The following is a 17,930-nucleotide window of genomic DNA, read 5'->3' on the forward strand; positions in this document are numbered from 1 at the left end:
CATTATCCTTTTCAATAGTACAACAGTGCTGATTGCCAAAATGATTTATACCTCATTTATAGCAAACCAAGGCGACCTGTACATGGACTTGTGGACAGCAGCACAGAGGGGCCACCTCCCTACAGTAGAGATGCTCCTCAGTAAGGGTGCAGATGTCAACATGGCAGACAAGGATGGCAGGACTCCACTGTGGATGGCAGCACAGGGTCACCTCCCAAGAACAGAACTACAGAGGTTCCTTGGTATAGAGGGTGAAGGTGTCAACATGGAACACAAATATGGCATTCCTCCATTTTGGATAGCAACACAGCAGCAAGACCTCCCTACAGTAGAGATGCTCCTCAGTAAGGGTGCAGATGTCAACATGGCAGACAAGAATGGCAGGACTCCACTGTGGATAGCAGCACAGGAGGGCCACCTCCCTACAGTAGAGATGCTCCTCAGTAAGGGTGCATATGTCAACATGGCAGACAAGAATGGCAGGACTCCACTGTGGATAGCAGCACAGGAGGGCCACCTCCCTACAGTAGAGATGCTCCTCAGTAAGGGTGCAGACATCAACAAGGCAGACAAGGATGGCAGGACTCCTCTGTGGACGGCATCAAAGCAGGGCCACCTCCCTACAGTAGAGATGCTCCTCAGTAAGGGTGCAGATGTCAACATGGCAGACAAGAATGGCAGGACTCCACTGTGGATAGCAGTACAGCAGGGCCATCTCCTGACAGTAGAGATGCTCCTCAGTACGGGTGCAGATGTCAACATGGCAGACAAGGATGGCCAGACTCCACTGTGGATAGCAGTACGGCAGGGTTACCTCCCTACAGTAGAGATGCTCCTCAGTAAGGGTGCAGATGTCAACATGGCAGACAAGGATGGCAGGACTCCACTGTGGATAGCAGCACAGGAGCGACACCTTCCTACAGCAGAGATGCTCCTCAGTAAGGGTGCAGATGTCAACATGGCAGACAAGGATGGCAGGACTCCACTGTGGATAGCAGCACAGAAGGGCCACCGCCATACAGTAGAGTTGCTCCTCAGTAAGGGTGCAGATATCAACATGACAGACAAGGATGGCCAGACTCCACTGTGGATAGCAGCACAGCAGGGTTACCTCCCTACAGCAGAGATGCTCCTCAGTAAGGGTGCAGATGTCAACAAGGCAGACAAGGATGGCCAGACTCCACTGTGGATAGCAGTACAGCAGGGCCATCTCCTGACAGTAGAGGTGCTCCTCAGTAAGGGTGCAGATGTCAACATGGCAGACAAGGATGGCCAGACTCCACTGTGGATAGCAGTACAGCAGGGTTACCTCCCTACAGTAGAGATGCTCCTCAGTAAGGGTGTAGATGTCAACATGGCAGACAAGGATGGCCAGACTCCACTGTGGATAGCAGTACAGCAGGGCCATCTCCTGACAGTAGAGGTGCTCCTCAGTAAGGGTGCAGATGTCAACAAGGCAGACAAGGATGGCCAGACTCCACTGTGGATAGCAGTACAGCAGGGCCATCTCCTGACAGTAGAGGTGCTCCTCAGTAAGGGTGCAGATGTCAACATGGCAGACAAGGATGGCCAGACTCCACTGTGGATAGCAGTACAGCAGGGTTACCTCCCTACAGTAGAGATGCTCCTCAGTAAGGGTGCAGATGTCAACATGGCAGACAAGGATGGCAGGACTCCACTGTGGATAGCAGCACAGAAGGGTCACCTCCCTACAGTAGAGATGCTCCTCAGTAAGGGTGCAGATGTCAACATGGCAGACGAGTATGGCAGGACTCCACTGTGGATAGCAGCACAGGAGGGCCACCTCCCTACAGTAGAGATACTCCTCAGTAAGGGTGCAGATATCAACATAGCAGACAAGGATGGCAGGACTCCACTGTGGATAGCAGCACAGGAGGGCCACCTCCCTACAGTAGAGACACTCCTCAGTAAGGGTGCAGAAATCAACATGGCAGACAAGGATGGCAGGACTCCACTGTTAGTAGCACTACAGCAGGGCCACCACCCTACAGTAAAGGTGCTCCTCAGTAAGGGTGCAGACATCAACAAGGCAGACAAGGATGGCAGGACTCCTCTGTGGACGGCATCAAAGCAGGGCCACCTCCCTACAGTAGAGATGCTCCTCAGTAAGAGTGCAGATATCAACAAGGCCGACAAGGATGGCAGGACTCCACTGTGGATAGCAGCAAAGGGGTGCTGCCTCTCTACAGTAGAGACACTCCTCAGTAAGGGTGCAGAAATCAACATGGCAGACAAGGATGGCAGGACTCCACTGTTAGTAGCACTACAGCAGGGCCACCACCCTACAGTAAAGGTGCTCCTCAGTAAGGGTGCAGATGTCAACATGGCAGACAAGGATGGCAGGACTCCTCTGTGGACGGCATCAAAGCAGGGCCACCTCCCTACAGTAGAGATGCTCCTCAGTAAGGGTGCAGATATCAACATGGCAGACAAGGATGGCAGGACTCCACTGTGGATAGCAGTACAGAAGAGTCACCGCCATACAGTAGAAATGCTCCTCAGTAAGGGTACAGATGTCAACATGGCAGACAAGGATGGCAGGACTCCACTGTGGATAGCAGCACAGAAGGGCCACCTCCCTACAGTAGAGCTGCTCCTCAGTAAGGGTACAGATGTCAACATGGCAGACAAGGATGGCAGGACTCCACTGTGGATAGCAGCACAGAAGGGCCACCTCCCTACAGTAGAGATGCTCCTCAGTAAGGGTGCAGATATCAACATTGCAGACTGGAATAGGAAAAGTCCAATGCGGATAGCACAACAGGAAGGCCACCTCCCTGTGGTAGAGAAGCTCAGTTCTGCAGCAAAGAGGTCAACTGAGGAAGCACTATTGTGAGTCTTACAATAAGCAGCAAATCTTCTGCAGAAATGTCACTGTTGCAGAACTCTATCTGTAAAACAAGCAAAACTTTCAGCAATACAGTTATTGGTATTCCAGATAGGCAATGATCTCTATCTGTAACTATTATAATAGCCGATCTATCTGTCCACAGTGAAATGCTTTGGTAATACAATTGTACTTTTATGTCCTTTTGATACTAGAAAGTAGATACTGTACATAGTCATTGTTATTTCTGAAATAACATTTGTCAAAGATGGCCACCAAGTTTTTCTCTTTTATTTCAGTACCTTCAAAGATCTGTTTATGACCCTCACAAAAAAGCATTGAATAAAATAATGTAACTGTTAGCAAATGACTCTGAAATGCATGCAATGCCATTTTCATACAGTTCTATCACAACATGTAAATGGAAGTGTGTTAGTTTAAATATCTCATTGTGTAAACATTAAACATTGTGTGCTAGAATCTTGTGTATTATGGATCAAACATAAACCAGACATGTTATACTCTGTTTCATGTGTAAATATGTATTGTATTGCAGTGTAAATTAGCAACAAATGAACCTCAGTTCATCTTTTAACATAAAATGTGAAGATTACAAGCTTCACCAATAACAAATGTCAAGAAGACTTAATGGTGTTCAGTCCAGCAGTGGTTTATTGAGCCTCCCATTGAACCTATCAGATATTTGAACACTAATCATACTTGTACACGTTAGGGCTGAACAGAACAGAACCGAGCTTTGCAATTGGGAAGGCTATAGAACCTTGTATACATGCTTTCCTCACTGTTGTGATGGTGATTTACTGTAAAACAGGCTATTTTTCTAGTAGTCAATAGTTATTGTCATATGCAATGTCTTGGATGAATCAAAACACTTACTTCAAACTATGTGCCCTTAGAAAACCTGTCAAACTGTAGAGGACTTTAGCATTAGATAGTCTAAAGTAACATCGATCATCTTACTTCTTCAATAATACATACGTCTAGCTCTAAAGAAAACATGTCATTGAGTTTCATGTTCTACAGGGGTCGTTTGCTTTTGTTTAACCCTCACCAAGCTAAGTACTTTTTGGTGTTTTATCATATGCTGCCAAATTATGTATGGCAACAATTTAAGTTGGACATTTTCAATCCTTCATAGCTACGTAAAAATATTTGTTATACCGATTCAGTAAAGCTACAACCAGCTTCAAATAAAATATAACAAGATTGTCGCACAAAGTGTCATTCCTCGTTGCAATAATAATGAATATTCACATCCATTGCATTACTATTTCAGATTTTCAATATTGTAACCCTTAGCATTGTTTTATTTAATCCACGATCAGCCATTCCGAAGCATGTACAAAGCAAAAGACAAATTTGATTGGTACAAAAAAATCACCAGGTGAGTTTGAGTCTTTGACTGGAAGTTCAATCAATCTGTGGCAAATACTTGTTTCTGTCAACTGAAAGCCTATTCTTTAAAATACTAAATGCATGTCTTTTTTGACATAGCACATGTACATGTATTCTGCAATTGATTTTCCTCAAAGCATTGCAAGCCCTACCTTGGCTGTCAAAACTTTAACTACCCGGTAGCATAATATTAATCTTTTGAGCTTGAAGTCAGAGCTTCTTTAGGGGAAGTTACAAATGTACTCAGTCCCAGTTGATTTCACCCAAAGTATTGCAGGTCCTAATTTGACTGTCAAAACTTTAACCAGCATAAAATTAATCTTTTGCATCTCCTAGCTGGAATTCGAAGCTTCTTTTTGAGCTGTCTAAGAAAGTTAGACATTCAAGTGATAAGATATGCAAGATAACAGTTATTCAAGCGACTATTCAGTTTCTTGAGTACAAATAACTGTTATCTTGCATGAAATAGGATGATTATGTTATTGTCCTTCACTGAAATATGGTGACGGTAACAGCTACTCAAGCAACTGGTCAGTGAGTAGCTGTTATCTTGTGTTCTTTTTGGAAACTTCAATTCCCAGAAATGTGATGAATATGAATATCGTCCTTTACTAAAATATGGTACCAGCTGAAGGTCCTACTCTAACTGTCAAAAATTGAACCAGCATAAAATCAATCTTTTGCATTTCCTAGCTGGAATTCGAAGCTTCTTGCTACCCACTCCCAGAAATGGGATAAATACGATATTGTCCTTTACTGAAATATGGTGACCAGCTGCTTGGCTGCCTTGGCGATGTCGTACGCACACTGAATAACCTGCTGAGTCAGCAGCTGCATGTCTACGTCCCCCTCCGGTTCTGTCGGCACCGTGTGATGACACTGAACCTGCAGCCGCTGGGCGCTGGTCGTCAGAAGCTGCAGCGACAAGCGGATCGTCTCAGAGCGCGGCTTCTCCGGGAACAGTGCGGCCATCTCCTTCACAGCAGTTAGAATCTTCTCGGAACAGGCGATGAAGCTGTCGTGTTTGCTCTCCTGCGCCGACCGCAGAAGCTCCTGAATGTTCTTCGTGATCTGTTCCGTCTTACGGACGACGTCGTCCTGGGAGGGTAAGGACCCCGGTTCAGCTCCTGTTGTGTTCACTTCTGTGGGGAGGGGGGTAAGTGGAAGCAAATTGTCAGCTTCAACTTATTTATTACACCCCCTTTCCACTAGAAGCTGCAATTGTGCTGCAACCACTAAGTGGATGAAGATTCAACGGATTGCCTAACAAATTTCTTAGATGATGAAAATGTTTTCGTTTTCTATATTTTGTTGCCTTTAAAATCATACTTTTACATCTTGCATAATTTTCTTTTTATGAAATCAAGGATCACACAACTCCAATTTTGGCCACTGTACAGCTACAGCTAGTGGAAAAAGGGCCTTAGTACCAAGGTGATCATAATACAAATATTCTGTACCAAATCTTTCCTTTTGTTTGGAATACCATTTCTTTCCTCTTTTCAAATGGTATCAGATTAAAAAAGATCCCAGATGAAAAATTAAGGGAAATTTGTACAGAAAAATCAGATTCGAATTTGAACAAAATGAAAGCAAAAAAGTTTCTTGTGATAGACAATGATCATCAGAGAAGACAAATTTTTTAAGTATGTTTAAAATTTCAAGTATGTTTCTCTTGGACAAAAATTAATGCACACAAAAACTGCTTTCTATCACACACACTCTCAGCAGAGATAAGAAACACAGCCATCAGCAACTACATTCCAGATTCCATTTCTCTACACTAACTGCCCTGCAAAACAAATGCAACAAAAAAAGTACATTTACAAAACAAAGCAGAAAGAGTAAAGGACAGTTTGACACAAGTGAGGAAGACGTTAATCTAACGAGTCTAACAGTTCAAAGAAAAAGTTAAGCTCACCCCCACAGACATCGAAAGAGAAGGAAAGGAAAGGAAACCAAGCAGCACAGCTAAAAAGTGAACTCAACCCTCACGGAAGCTGAAAAAGCAGCAAAACAATACAGAGTTACTAACCTGCAATCCAGTCTACCGTTGTTAGGCCGGGCTATCTTTGGCCAAGGTTTGTTTTCTGCCACCTGGGTTATTATCTGCACCTGGTGGTTATTTTACGCGGTAGTAGTTTCACACGGATTGTGATGGAAGGAGTTCCATGGGCCACGACGAGATCAATTAAACCCCTACCGCGTAAACAGGGCTCTAGCCAGCCTGAAATCCCGTAAGCCCAAATTTTCGGTATAAACCTAACATGTCGAGCGCCGAATGCGTGAGGCGTCGCGTATTCCCCCTCCGGGAAAATTTGAAATGTAGACCCTCTGAAACACTATCTCCAGCATTTTCAGGGGAAAGTTTTGCTGGTAGATAAAGCTTTGATAATGCCATCTCTTTTGGTGAAAAATTACTTGGGCCTTCGTTGTATACAATCGGCAAATAAATGAAATTTAGCACCACAAAACTTTCTTATATATTTGACAAATATACACGTGAATTTTGTCGGCAAGTACCACCAGGTGCAGAAGATTACCTTGGAAGCAGAAAGCCCCTTCTGCCGAGTGCCTGGCCGAACGACGATAGACTGGATTCCAGGTTACAGAGTTACAGATATGAAGGAGAAAGGCACCCCACCTACTGTTGCATGCACTTTAGACAGAATTCTTGGGGAGAAATTTGAGTAGAACTTTCAGGTAAAAGGAGTTCTCTATTCTATACCTCAGAATCTGACTACTACATCATAATAGGGTTTTCTAATGGAAAGTCATGGTAATTTGTTGTTGAGTTTCAGGAGGTTCTAGTCTCAGTTTAGTACAGACAATGTCGGAGCCAATGTTAGCAGTTTGAAAAAACGGTGTAAGATTTTGCCTACCTTGACCATGCAGCTATGTTTTTAGTAAGCCTGAATGGGATGGAATAAAGCCAAAAGACAGTGACAGTTTCGGTTAGAACATCGAACGACGTATCGTCAAGACAAAATGTGAACAGAGAGACAAAATTTTGGCATGCGAGAAACGGGGGGTCACATGGTGGGGGGTACAAGGATGTACCTTTCCTTTCCTCCCCGCCTTCCTTGTCTGAGGGGGTGGGGGCTTCCCCCAGGGGGTCGGGATTATCTCCCTCACCCCCTCCCTCCACACCTTGCTGCCTTTCCTGTTCGTCCTGAGGGTTATTATCGTAATCGCTCGCGGCGTCGCTAGCTTGTTTGTCCTTACTGTCATCCTGCGCCCCCGCCCCTGCCACACCCATGTCCCTCTGAATGCTGGATGGCATCCCCGCGACCAGGTCCTCTGTGGACGGCAGCTTACCTGTGGGAACAACAGCGTTACATCCAAATGTACCATGAACCAAGTACCCAGAACGTAATGCGCATACTGTATACAGCCTGGTATCCAAACCAATATCATACGTGTAGCAACCAAGTCTCTTTTGTCCTCTTTGGTCAATGTTGCATCAGAGTAATGGCTGTTGCATTCAATCTCTCTTTGAATAGAACTATATGAACCTACATACAGTACATGACAAATAATGACAATACATGACCATTATCCTTATATACACAGACACAACCTCATACATTCCAGTGACATGCTGTACCATGCCTGTAAACAGGATAGCATCAAAATGTCGCAAGCTAAAGACACAGTACATGATTAAAGCTTAAACTTAAAGTTTTGATTCAATAAAAGGAAGCTGCACCAACCAAACCAGATGAAATTTCGAGCTAAAACATCACAACTCCTGTCACAGTAAAGGAAAAGGGAATTTCGTGAGGTACACCTAATACATAAGACTAAAAATTATAACATGCAGTGACAAGTAATTGTGCTTGAATAATACAAACGACCAGCAACCCGCAAGGTCCTAATTTATAAAACCAGCCCAATTTTCTGATGGAAATAAAGTCATCCATCTTTCGGTCTTACCCATTTCCTTCCACGCACTCAGTTCCTTAGGAGCAGCTCGAGGTTCGAACATGGAGATGGGTCTGTCGCGGCCGGACCGGGAGGATGCTGAGTTGTTGTTCTCGGCGTTCCCCTCCTGCTTGTTGGCAGCGACCTGGGCTGAGGCCACCTGGGTCCGCAGGTTGGCATTTTCCTGGAGACATAAAAATCAGAAACTCTACTTGACTGTTCAACCATTTGAAATATAAAAGTTGGCAGTACAGAAAGTCAAGATCTATTTGTGGGCCCTTTTTGGCACTTTTGGGCCCTTTTTGGCATCATCATCCTTAACCTTATCCGCTCTCTTTCAAACCCTTTTTTTTTCAAATGATAATTAAACTAGGAGGCAGAAAACAGAGTTTGTTTAAAAGGTACTTTTTCAGCTCTGCTCGTCTGATCTGCATACAATCTGTACAAAATTGGGTGCATAGAGAAAAAAGAAACGGGCTGGTAGCAATTCCACATTTCTGAACCATGAACTGTATCATGGCTGATCTCCTACTGCTGTTATGTCAGAATTTAAAAAAAACATTCACTACTGAAATCTAGCCTCCACCAGTCTCTGCGGATCGCTGGGAAAATAGTAGAAATTGGCCAAATAAAGTCAATTGTATGAAGGGAGTAGGCTACGGAGAGAAATGTTATCCTCCATGGCCAAAGTCCCCCGGCAAATGTTCTCTCTTTAGCCGACGCTGTTAGTCTGGTAGAGACTAGCTGAAATCCTCCACAATTCCAAAAGGCTGTAACTATGGTAACCACTATGAGCCCCATCCACCTGCATGAGTTTCTGGACCATGGACTGCAGCAGGCTGATCTCCTGCTGCTGCTGCTGCTTCAGCTGCACCAGCTGCTGCACCCGCGCATCTGACGCCGCCAGCGCCTTCTTCACCTGCAGGTACTCCTCCAGGGTGATGGGGCCGTCAGACAGGTCAGACGAGGCCATGCTCTCTGCCCTTTGACCTTTTGGGTAGATACCATAAAAAGTAATTTTTGTGGCAGCTTCAACATTAAAATCTGCTTCAACATTTGAAATTTGAACCGAAAAACGTTTTTAAAAAGTTTTCAAAACATTGAAAATGTCTGACAGGTCAGAGGATGCCATGCTTTCTGCAGTCTGACCTGTGGAGTAGAAACCATAGAACAGTCATATTTTTTACTTTTAGAAAAAAAAATGCCTTCATTTTTTTATATAAACAGAGAAACCTGCTGCATTAATTTGAAGTTTGCAGCATCTAAAATCATGATCATCTAAAATCATTCAAGGTCAAGCTCTTTCCTTCCTGACCTTACAATATGGAAAGTTCAGCACTGAAACTGATTCTTAGATTTACAGTAAAGGAGATCGGAAAATATCAAGAAAATATTCAAAATCAGATGCTATAACATTGAAGGCTGACTTCTATTCTTCAGTTTGACACACAGACATTGAATGGATAGCATTCATACTCCATGTAATGCCAAAATAAGATTTTAAATACATACATGTAATGACTCACTAATGACCCCAATAAGAGAAAAAAACTGTATAAACCTGTGCCCACACATAAAATCAAAGCCCTCCTATCACAGCATACTGCTCGCTCTGTCACAGCAGCCATATCTCTGTAGTTTAGTAGACTCATCGAACTCTAGCCAAACTCTAACAGTTATCACAAGTGAATTTGAATACTGACAAGTCACGAAACTATGGTGCCTGATACAGTCTTGTTTCAGCAAATAAGATGTTTAAGTTGGCAGCCTAACACTACATCCATGCCAGTGTCATTTCTATTAGATAAGTGAGAAAACTTGTACTTTTCGTCGCTGCTTCCTATATCACACAGTTAGAACAGGAGTCAGAGTACATGTTGCTGTGTACAGTCCATCTGTTCCAGATTGCTATGTTTAACATGCAGCCTGCTAAGGTAGCCCTTTTGTCACCAGATTTGTACTGGTGATGGGGTTAGGCAGCAGGGAGAAGGTTAAACAAAAGTCAAAGTTCAAAACCTGCACAGTGGTTTCTTTGTTCTCGCAATTAATCTACATGTATTTGCTCGTTGTTCACCGCTTATGTATGACCCTGTCACCCAGCAGGAAAACCGATCTGCAGCAATATGCCAGGCGTTCTCTTGATCATTATACCATTTCTAAAGATCAGTCGATGTTCATAGCTCCCATCCAATGTGATTGGTAGATTTTCACAGAAAAAATATGCTCTAGTCTTTGTCGATTTTTAAATTTAGCGACCTTCTGGCGATCAACAAACACAGCCAGAGTTTGTTGACTGTGTGACAAGAGCATGACAGACATCCTAATAAAAATCAAAGTTTCAAAGATGTTATGCCAAATAACTCAAGCAACTGGACAAAATGTGGAGATGGTAAGACGTTTCAGACAGCATCCGCTGTCTTTCATCGGTGAATAAAGGGATGAACTGGAGTAACCAGGTTTACACCAAAACTCTGAATTGATATGTTTACAAGGTGAAGAGTCTCAAAGATGTTCTCAAACCTTTGGCATCAGAGAGCCTCTGGTTTTCAAGGTCGTCCTCGTCAGAAGCTACGCTGTCGTACACCGGCTCCTCGTCGCTGAAGCCGCTCATCCGACCCAGCGCCATTGCCATCTCCTCTCTTGTCATTGGTGCATCAGACACAGAACCATGCTGTCAGGGGAGAGAGATACAGACCACTTTCAAAGCTCAAAAGACCAATTTTTACAAGTCTAGCCTATCTCCCATTATTGCAACTGATTCCCATACTGCAAAATTCATGTGTACAAAGCTATACCGTACAGAAAAAAGTTGTAATAAATAACAGAGACCATCATTATTGCCACATGAACCTTAAGAGACATCAGTATTGTTTAGTAAGGTTTTTAGATGGAATATTGACATAGGGTGTTTGCATTCACGTCACTAGGTCAGAAGTTGACAAGAAATTTTAATACCAACTGTTGGTAATGCCTCAATTCAGCCCTTTTGTGGCCGCCATATTATGGTATTTCTTTATGGTGATTTTGTTTATAACCCAGTTATTCATTCATAAATTCATTTATTCATTCATTACCTGTCCCCCTGGCTGTTGTCTCCTGCGTGCATCGATCAGGATGTCGATGATGAGTGTGGCGAACTCGCGAGCGTTGAACCTGGCGAGTTTCTGCCTGCCCTGGTTCCTGGTGGAGGAGAACTCAGGGTTGACGGGTAAGAATGGCACCACCGTCCGGTCCATCACTAAAGCACTGTGGTTCTGGGGGGAGGATGGGATATATTAAGAATGGCACCACTGGAGGAAAAGATACCATATACACAAAGTAAAGTTTGAGCACTACATAGCATCTGTAAATCCAGTTGAAATTATACGCAGGCAGTTTCATTTTTGCAAAACTTCATGAATTAAAAATCAAGTACTTTATTCATTCTTAGAATTAATTAATTGATTAATTCATTCTTAAATGGAATAATATATTGTTCATAAATTGATTTATTTCTAAAGTTATTCCTTCATGAATTAAGTAATTTCTTCATAAATCAATTTGGGTTGGTCTATTTCTGCAAAAGTTTGATTTGGGACAGTTCATTTGGGCATGGAGAGTGAAATATGCTGTATTTGCTAGCAAATGTAGTTAACCTACCTGTGTTGTAAGCCAGACGGCGTCCATCTCTCGTCTGTCCACCTCGTCGTACACGTCCATCGCCAGCTCCTCGAACTGACGGTTACTCAGAGCCTGCAGCTTCTTCCGCGCCTGTTTCGCCAACTCCGACCTGGAAGAACAAAAAAGGAACTTGAGCCTTGCTCTCTCCACCAACATGTTCTGCTCTACAGTAAAAAAATTATTCCATGCCGCCTTTTCGAACTCTGTCCTAGAAATGAAAGAAGCTCAGGGCTCAAAAAAAATACTGAGTGCATATGTGCCTCATGGCATAACAGGTTTGTCCTGAAGAGTTCAAGTTGCATCTGGACAGATTATTTGATCCTCTCATACCAGGAAGGACCCCTACTCTAATCGATAAGAGTGGCAGGTTTTTTAACCTGTTTGAGGTGTGGCTCTCCTCAAACATTTAACGTCCTATCCAAAGGACATCACTAACCCTACCCACAAGGCCACCATGCCACCTATAAAACTTAAAACGTAAGAAACGTTATAAACCCATAACCAACATCAAAGAAACATACCTGCCTTAACGTAACCTTCTTCTGTAACATAATAAAAAAGGATATCTCACCTGTCCAAACTACTGTCTGCCATCTCAGGTATGATGAAGTGTTGTCCACTCAGGTGATCGGGTTTCCTCCCGCACAGGTAGTAGATCAGCCTGTCAGTCAGCTCAAACTGACAGGCCGTCAGCCGCTCGTACAGGTCGCTGAACCCCGCCTCCTTGGCACACTGGATCGGGGTCTTACTGTTGATGTCCAGTGCACCAGGATCTGCACCGTGCACTATTAGCAGCTCCACCTAGCAGAAATACATGGCAGTGCAGGTTTACCCCTTGCTTGAAACGTTGGTAGGGACATGGTTGGTGGGAATATACAGTACAATCCGAGGACTCGGTTACATTCATCAAACCATCGCAGGTATTCCGACCCTCTCAAATTACCAGTATTTGCTGCATAATGCTCAAAGAAAAGAATACAAGCAAACTTGAAAATGCTGTGTACATTTGAGCTACAATCCCGTGAAATGCAAATAGGTCCCACAACATGAGACAGCATTTGGTATCATGACACCATCTTGTGTGATATAGAAAGTCAAGATCAAGTGTGTGGAATACGCCCTAATGGCTGTGAAAAATTACGAAATAATAAAAACTGAGTCCGAACCTGCCCAGTCTGTCCTGCCGACGCCGCCACGTGCAGGGGCGTGGCCCCCCTCTCCGGGTGGAAGAAGTTGACGTCTGCCCCCAGGGACAGGAGACGCAGGCTGGTCTCCAGGCTGCCTGTCCGCACGCTGGAGTGGAGCTGCTTACTCAGGTCCTGGACAACAGCAGGGAAAATAAGACTCCTTAAAGAGACTCCCGTAAGATCTGCCTAACTTCTGTCTCTGTGTCTGTACAGATGGTATAACAGCCCTAACACACCAGCCTTACAGGCACGTGGCACGGCAGAAGCTGGTGATGTTACACTATACAACCTGGAGCTACTTACTCAGGTTCTGGACATCAGGGCAAATGAGACTCCCTGTAAGACCTATCAAAGTTTCCTTCCTTCTTGAAAAACATGTTTAGAAAATAATTCCAAACAACCCCAAAAAAAGTCCTCACAGAGATAAGATATAGCACTATTGAGCCACTGAGGATCCTTCAACTTCAAGATTGACATGCTTATAATTTGCAGTGTGCAATTTCAAATAAAGCTGCCAGGGGGATTGCCTTGTTTTACGACAATAAAGAACCATTCAGGTAGTCCCTGGATGCGGGATTTTTCCAAGCATTTGTCTCTGACTCCAACTTCTTCTTGTACAAAATTCATAATTTCGTGGCGTCGTGTGGCGCAAGTGTAGAGCGCGCGGCTGTCAAACAATGGGACCCGGGATCTAATCCCGGGTCGTGCCCAGAGACATATCCGAACTTGCGCCCCGACATTGTGCCCTTGGGAAAGGCACTTAACACGACTTTCCTCACTTCACTCAGGTGTAAATGAGTACCTAACTCATCTAGGGTTAGGGAAGTCCCTCGGATAGGACGTTAAATGGAGGTCCCGTGTTTGGGGAGAGCCACACCCCGCGCACGTTAAAGAACCCACCACACCTTTCGAAAAAGAGTAGGGGCATGCCCTGGTGTGCGATGGTCAAAATCTTACAGTCCGGTCTGGGATGACATCTTTAAAAGGTGATAGTTCACCTGTTAAGTCAATCCTTCCACAAAATGTGGTAAATCGAAATAGATAGAAATAGATAGATAGATAATGTTAGAAAACCAATAGAATAGACATGCCTTGATATTGTACAAAGCGTAGATTGTATACACATACATGTAGTGATCAGGCCAGATAGCATTTACATAGCTTTGTAATGTTTGTCACAGATATTATGCTACAGTTAACAACACAGACCATCTTTATATCTCAACTAAACCCTTGCTTTGTATATTTTGTAAAACATACGTAAAACTAAAAGCTGTTAACACATTTGAATGTGTGAGAATATCTATTGTAATATTGCATATTGTTCAAATACCAGGGATAGCCCTTTACAATATCCTTTGGCTAGTTGGGTAACGTTGGGTAACATAAATTCGCCATTTTTCCGATAATGGTTGACTGAAATCAATCTAGCAGAACAATAAACCATCCTTTTTTTCTATTATTCTGTCAGTATCATGTACTATCTTTGCACTAATCATATATATGGTAGATTTTGTCTCTAGTCGTGCTGACACCATAATATTTCAACTTGAAACTACCGTCCGCCGCACGCACAATGACGGTGTTGTCGGACAGGTGTGAACATTATTTCGGGAGAGAAGATTCGTCTTGAATATCTTACCGCTAATTACATTTTATACAGCAGCCATTCGTTCCATCCTTGGCTTGAGGAGAGTGCCATGGATATAGACGTGTCTAAGTAAAAAAAAATACACGAAAAAACGGCCATACCGTACACATCAGGCCTCCGGGAACAACCCGTGTGTTGAGTCGGTAGAACGTCACTCAAAGTCGATCCCCACCGTCATGGAAATTTGCACATTATTCATCGGGAAGTTAGCTGGATGCCGTAGAAATGTTAATACTACTATGTCCATGTGTTTCTGCTTGTGCTAAGAGCAAACTTTGAGGAAAATATCGTCTTCAGTCCACTATCACACGCAACATTTAGACAAAAAAGTGTTCCTCGCAAACGTTTGTCGTCTGCCGAATAGCAGGATTCTGGATAACGAATATGGCGGCGGGAAAATTCACCGCAGTGCCGTAGCCATTGGTTGTAACAACAAAGAGGCGTTTTGATGATTAATCACACTTAGAGTCCAGTTGTAGGTTAGCAAAAGAGATTCTAATAAGTTGTATTGTAAATAATTGTGTTGAGCAGGAAGCGGATGTGACATTTGTCTTATAAACCAGCGAACAACTATGTAGTATAATTCTCCCACGAAGCCCTCAGACTGTGACAATAAGGGACGGAGAGTTTTTGACGTAGCCAACTTCTAATGAATGGTTATCGAAGCTTTTCAGACAGTGTTCTGAATACGTTAGTCTGTCAGGTTTGCATTTCTAGCGGTATTACTGATGTTGCATCTAGCACATATCCCTAAATACCTTGTTTTCGAAAAATCGCGAATTTAAGTACCCCGCGAATTTATGTTACCCAACGTTAGTCCTGGCTGTATGTTTATACAGCAGAATTAATCAAACCAAATCAAAGCATAACCTCCTTGTAGAGTGTCACAGAATGTTGGATTGAAAATCTCTCACTGTACCTGCATGGTGGAGTCGTCGTCCTCCCTGCAGGGTAGCCTGTGTACGAAGGCCAGGTACTGGTACTTCGCCTTGGTGAAGTCAGCCTTGGTACTCAGAGAGTCGTTAGGAGACGGTTTCCTCTTGGTACTCCTGGCCATGGCTGGGTCTGGGGAAAGTTAACATATCCTGTTTCCACATATGCTTCTGCAAATGATGATCTTTTAATCTTATGTGAATGTCTATTCTAGGCTTTCATTCAGTATTTCTATTTCATGTAACTTTCTTCTTGAAGTTCTTCTACCTTTTTCAATAGTCCCTTCTGCCTTGTCCCTTTCCTCCTTCTTTTCTGCTCACCCCCACCCTAACCCGTATTCCTCTTCTGCCAGTCCCATCTATCTTCTGTATTGCACCCTACCCATTACCCAGTAATGAAGTTACCCTGTACTGTATGCCCCTTACCCAATAATGAAGCTTTCCTGTACTATACCATGTACCCCCTTTTCCAGTAATGAAGCTCCCCTGAATCCCCCCCCCCCCTTACTCAGTAATGAATGTTCCCATATGAAGTTGGCTCCACTGGTGACTAACTGCTGCACCATGGTGACTTGGTGAGGAGGCTGGTGGCTCAGTTGTACCCCCCTACCAAGTAATGAAGCTCCCCTACACAACACAACACCCCACCTTACCCAGTAATGAAGCTCCCCTGTACAACCCCCCTCCTTACCCAGTAATGAATGTTCCCATATGGAGTTGGCTCCGCTGGTGACGAGCTGCTGCACCATGGTGAGGAGGCTGGTGGCCCAGTTGCTATGCTGGAGAGACCGCACCTGTGGGCATACATCATACACCATGGGTGTCAGATTCATAACGGACATGATACTCTCACAGTTTCTGCCTTTGTTCATACACTTTTCTATTTTTGTTGCCTTAAATATCACTCGAAAGTCATGAACACACATTCTGAAATGATTATGAGCTTTGTGATCTACTTTCTGCCTTAGTATGCAAAATAACTTGTGCTACAAATGGGATGCAAAATGTGTCTTTGTCTTATCCAAATTTACAGCAACTTGATACCTTTTCTTTTCCTGATCCTCCTGTACATTAGGGTGAATCATATACAGCACTTATACTTTTATGAAAACACTTGATATTCATGTGAACCTGATTATCTCATATAACGTTAGTAAACACTGGATATCCTTTACACTTGAAGACAGTGTACCCAGTAGAAAAGTATCATGTATGGCAGAAAGTACATCACATATGAAATGTGAGAAATCATAACTGGTCACATGTGCATATTGGCTTGCTATTTACCATATTACTATACGAAAAAGAAGAACTTGCCACACCCAATTGTCCAGCATTATCTATTGAATTCTTTGTAGAACTGATGACTTCTTCATTTCCGCTTAGCCTTGAACGTTACATAAATTCAGCTGTATTTCATCATTTTAAACATTGTGATCAATTTGTACAGTACTAGTATCATTTTCAGTAACGACGGCTTTTATACAGTATACATATCTTCGTCGTAATACAAATATTTCTAGATACAAATTATATATATCTCGACACTGTCTGTGGAAAAGATGCCTCTTTGCCTGTAGTATGCTATTTTTTGGGTGTACCAAGGAGGTAATAGGGATATATTATAACTTCCTTGGGCGTACGTAGATTAAAACTGAAGCATGTAAACAACAACACAAGCCATCCCTACCTGTGATATGTGCCTTCCCAAGCTCCTGTGCACACTACAACAGTCGTCACACAACAACACCCCGCGGTTTATACTCGCCCACCCCGGCTCTGCCGTGCCACAGTCACCGCAGACTTCGTTAGCCATCCGCCGGTTCATTCTCGCTGTCATCTTAACTCAATCGTGCCGTAAAAGTCGTAGTAAACGTTAGAATGAAGCCATTACTGTAGCTGATCTGTCTACGCTTGCTACGCCCAGGTCTAGTTTACTTCCGTCAAAAATAGCCCTGTCGAGAGAGGGGAGGGGGGCACAGAGTTGTGCTTCGATTCCCTCTCTAGCCACGGCTGGAAGTCAAGTGTTGTGCAGGTTATCCGTATCTGTGGAGTGTCAAAAACATTCCCGCTCCTGCTCCTGTCGTGCAAACCTCCAATCTACGCTAAAATCGAGCTGGGATGATGGACCAAATTTGGCAAAATGGAGGATCCCCAGATCCCGGAAGTCATCGTAAACCACGAACAAACGCAATATGCTTCTTTCTTTAAAATAAATATATTTGAAACATCCATCATTAATTCAGAGAACTAATTAATGTGCTACATAGTAGACTACTACTGGTATTGGTTTTTATCTATCAATTGGGAAA

The 17,930-nt window shown here is 43.4% G+C and overlaps 2 protein-coding genes across 7 annotated transcripts in view; one reads left to right on the forward strand and one right to left on the reverse strand.

Moving 5' to 3' along the window:
* LOC136422311 (serine/threonine-protein phosphatase 6 regulatory ankyrin repeat subunit B-like) overlaps window positions 1–4,080 on the forward strand; it is a 15,075-nt gene extending 10,995 nt beyond the window's left edge. For all 3 annotated transcript variants that reach the window (XM_066410008.1, XM_066410006.1, XM_066410005.1), the window contains one exon: window positions 63–4,080. In XM_066410008.1, coding sequence (XP_066266105.1) covers window positions 63–2,857 — 2,795 coding nt within the window. In that variant the 3' untranslated portion in view covers window positions 2,858–4,080. The remainder of the gene's footprint in view (window positions 1–62) is intronic.
* Window positions 3,503–17,811, reverse strand: LOC136422312 (ARF GTPase-activating protein GIT2-like). Of its 4 annotated transcripts, none has more exons than XM_066410011.1 (12): window positions 17,309–17,811; window positions 16,310–16,412; window positions 15,606–15,751; window positions 13,015–13,167; window positions 12,420–12,649; window positions 11,828–11,957; window positions 11,263–11,442; window positions 10,709–10,859; window positions 8,994–9,178; window positions 8,201–8,372; window positions 7,490–7,582; window positions 3,503–5,406 (listed from the first exon to the last, which is right to left on the reverse strand). In XM_066410011.1, the coding sequence occupies exons 1-12, from the start codon at window positions 17,456–17,458 to the stop codon at window positions 5,018–5,020; spliced, it is 2,082 nt and encodes a 693-aa protein (XP_066266108.1). In that variant the 5' UTR covers window positions 17,459–17,811; the 3' UTR covers window positions 3,503–5,017. The 4 variants fall into 4 exon arrangements, with proteins under 4 accessions (XP_066266108.1, XP_066266107.1, XP_066266106.1 ...); XM_066410010.1 differs by having other exon boundaries at window positions 7,415–7,582; XM_066410009.1 differs by having other exon boundaries at window positions 7,325–7,582.
* Between the last annotated feature and the right edge of the window lie 119 nt (window positions 17,812–17,930).

This window comes from Branchiostoma lanceolatum, chromosome 16 (assembly GCF_035083965.1).
Source record: "Branchiostoma lanceolatum isolate klBraLanc5 chromosome 16, klBraLanc5.hap2, whole genome shotgun sequence".
Lineage (NCBI taxonomy): Eukaryota > Metazoa > Chordata > Leptocardii > Amphioxiformes > Branchiostomatidae > Branchiostoma > Branchiostoma lanceolatum.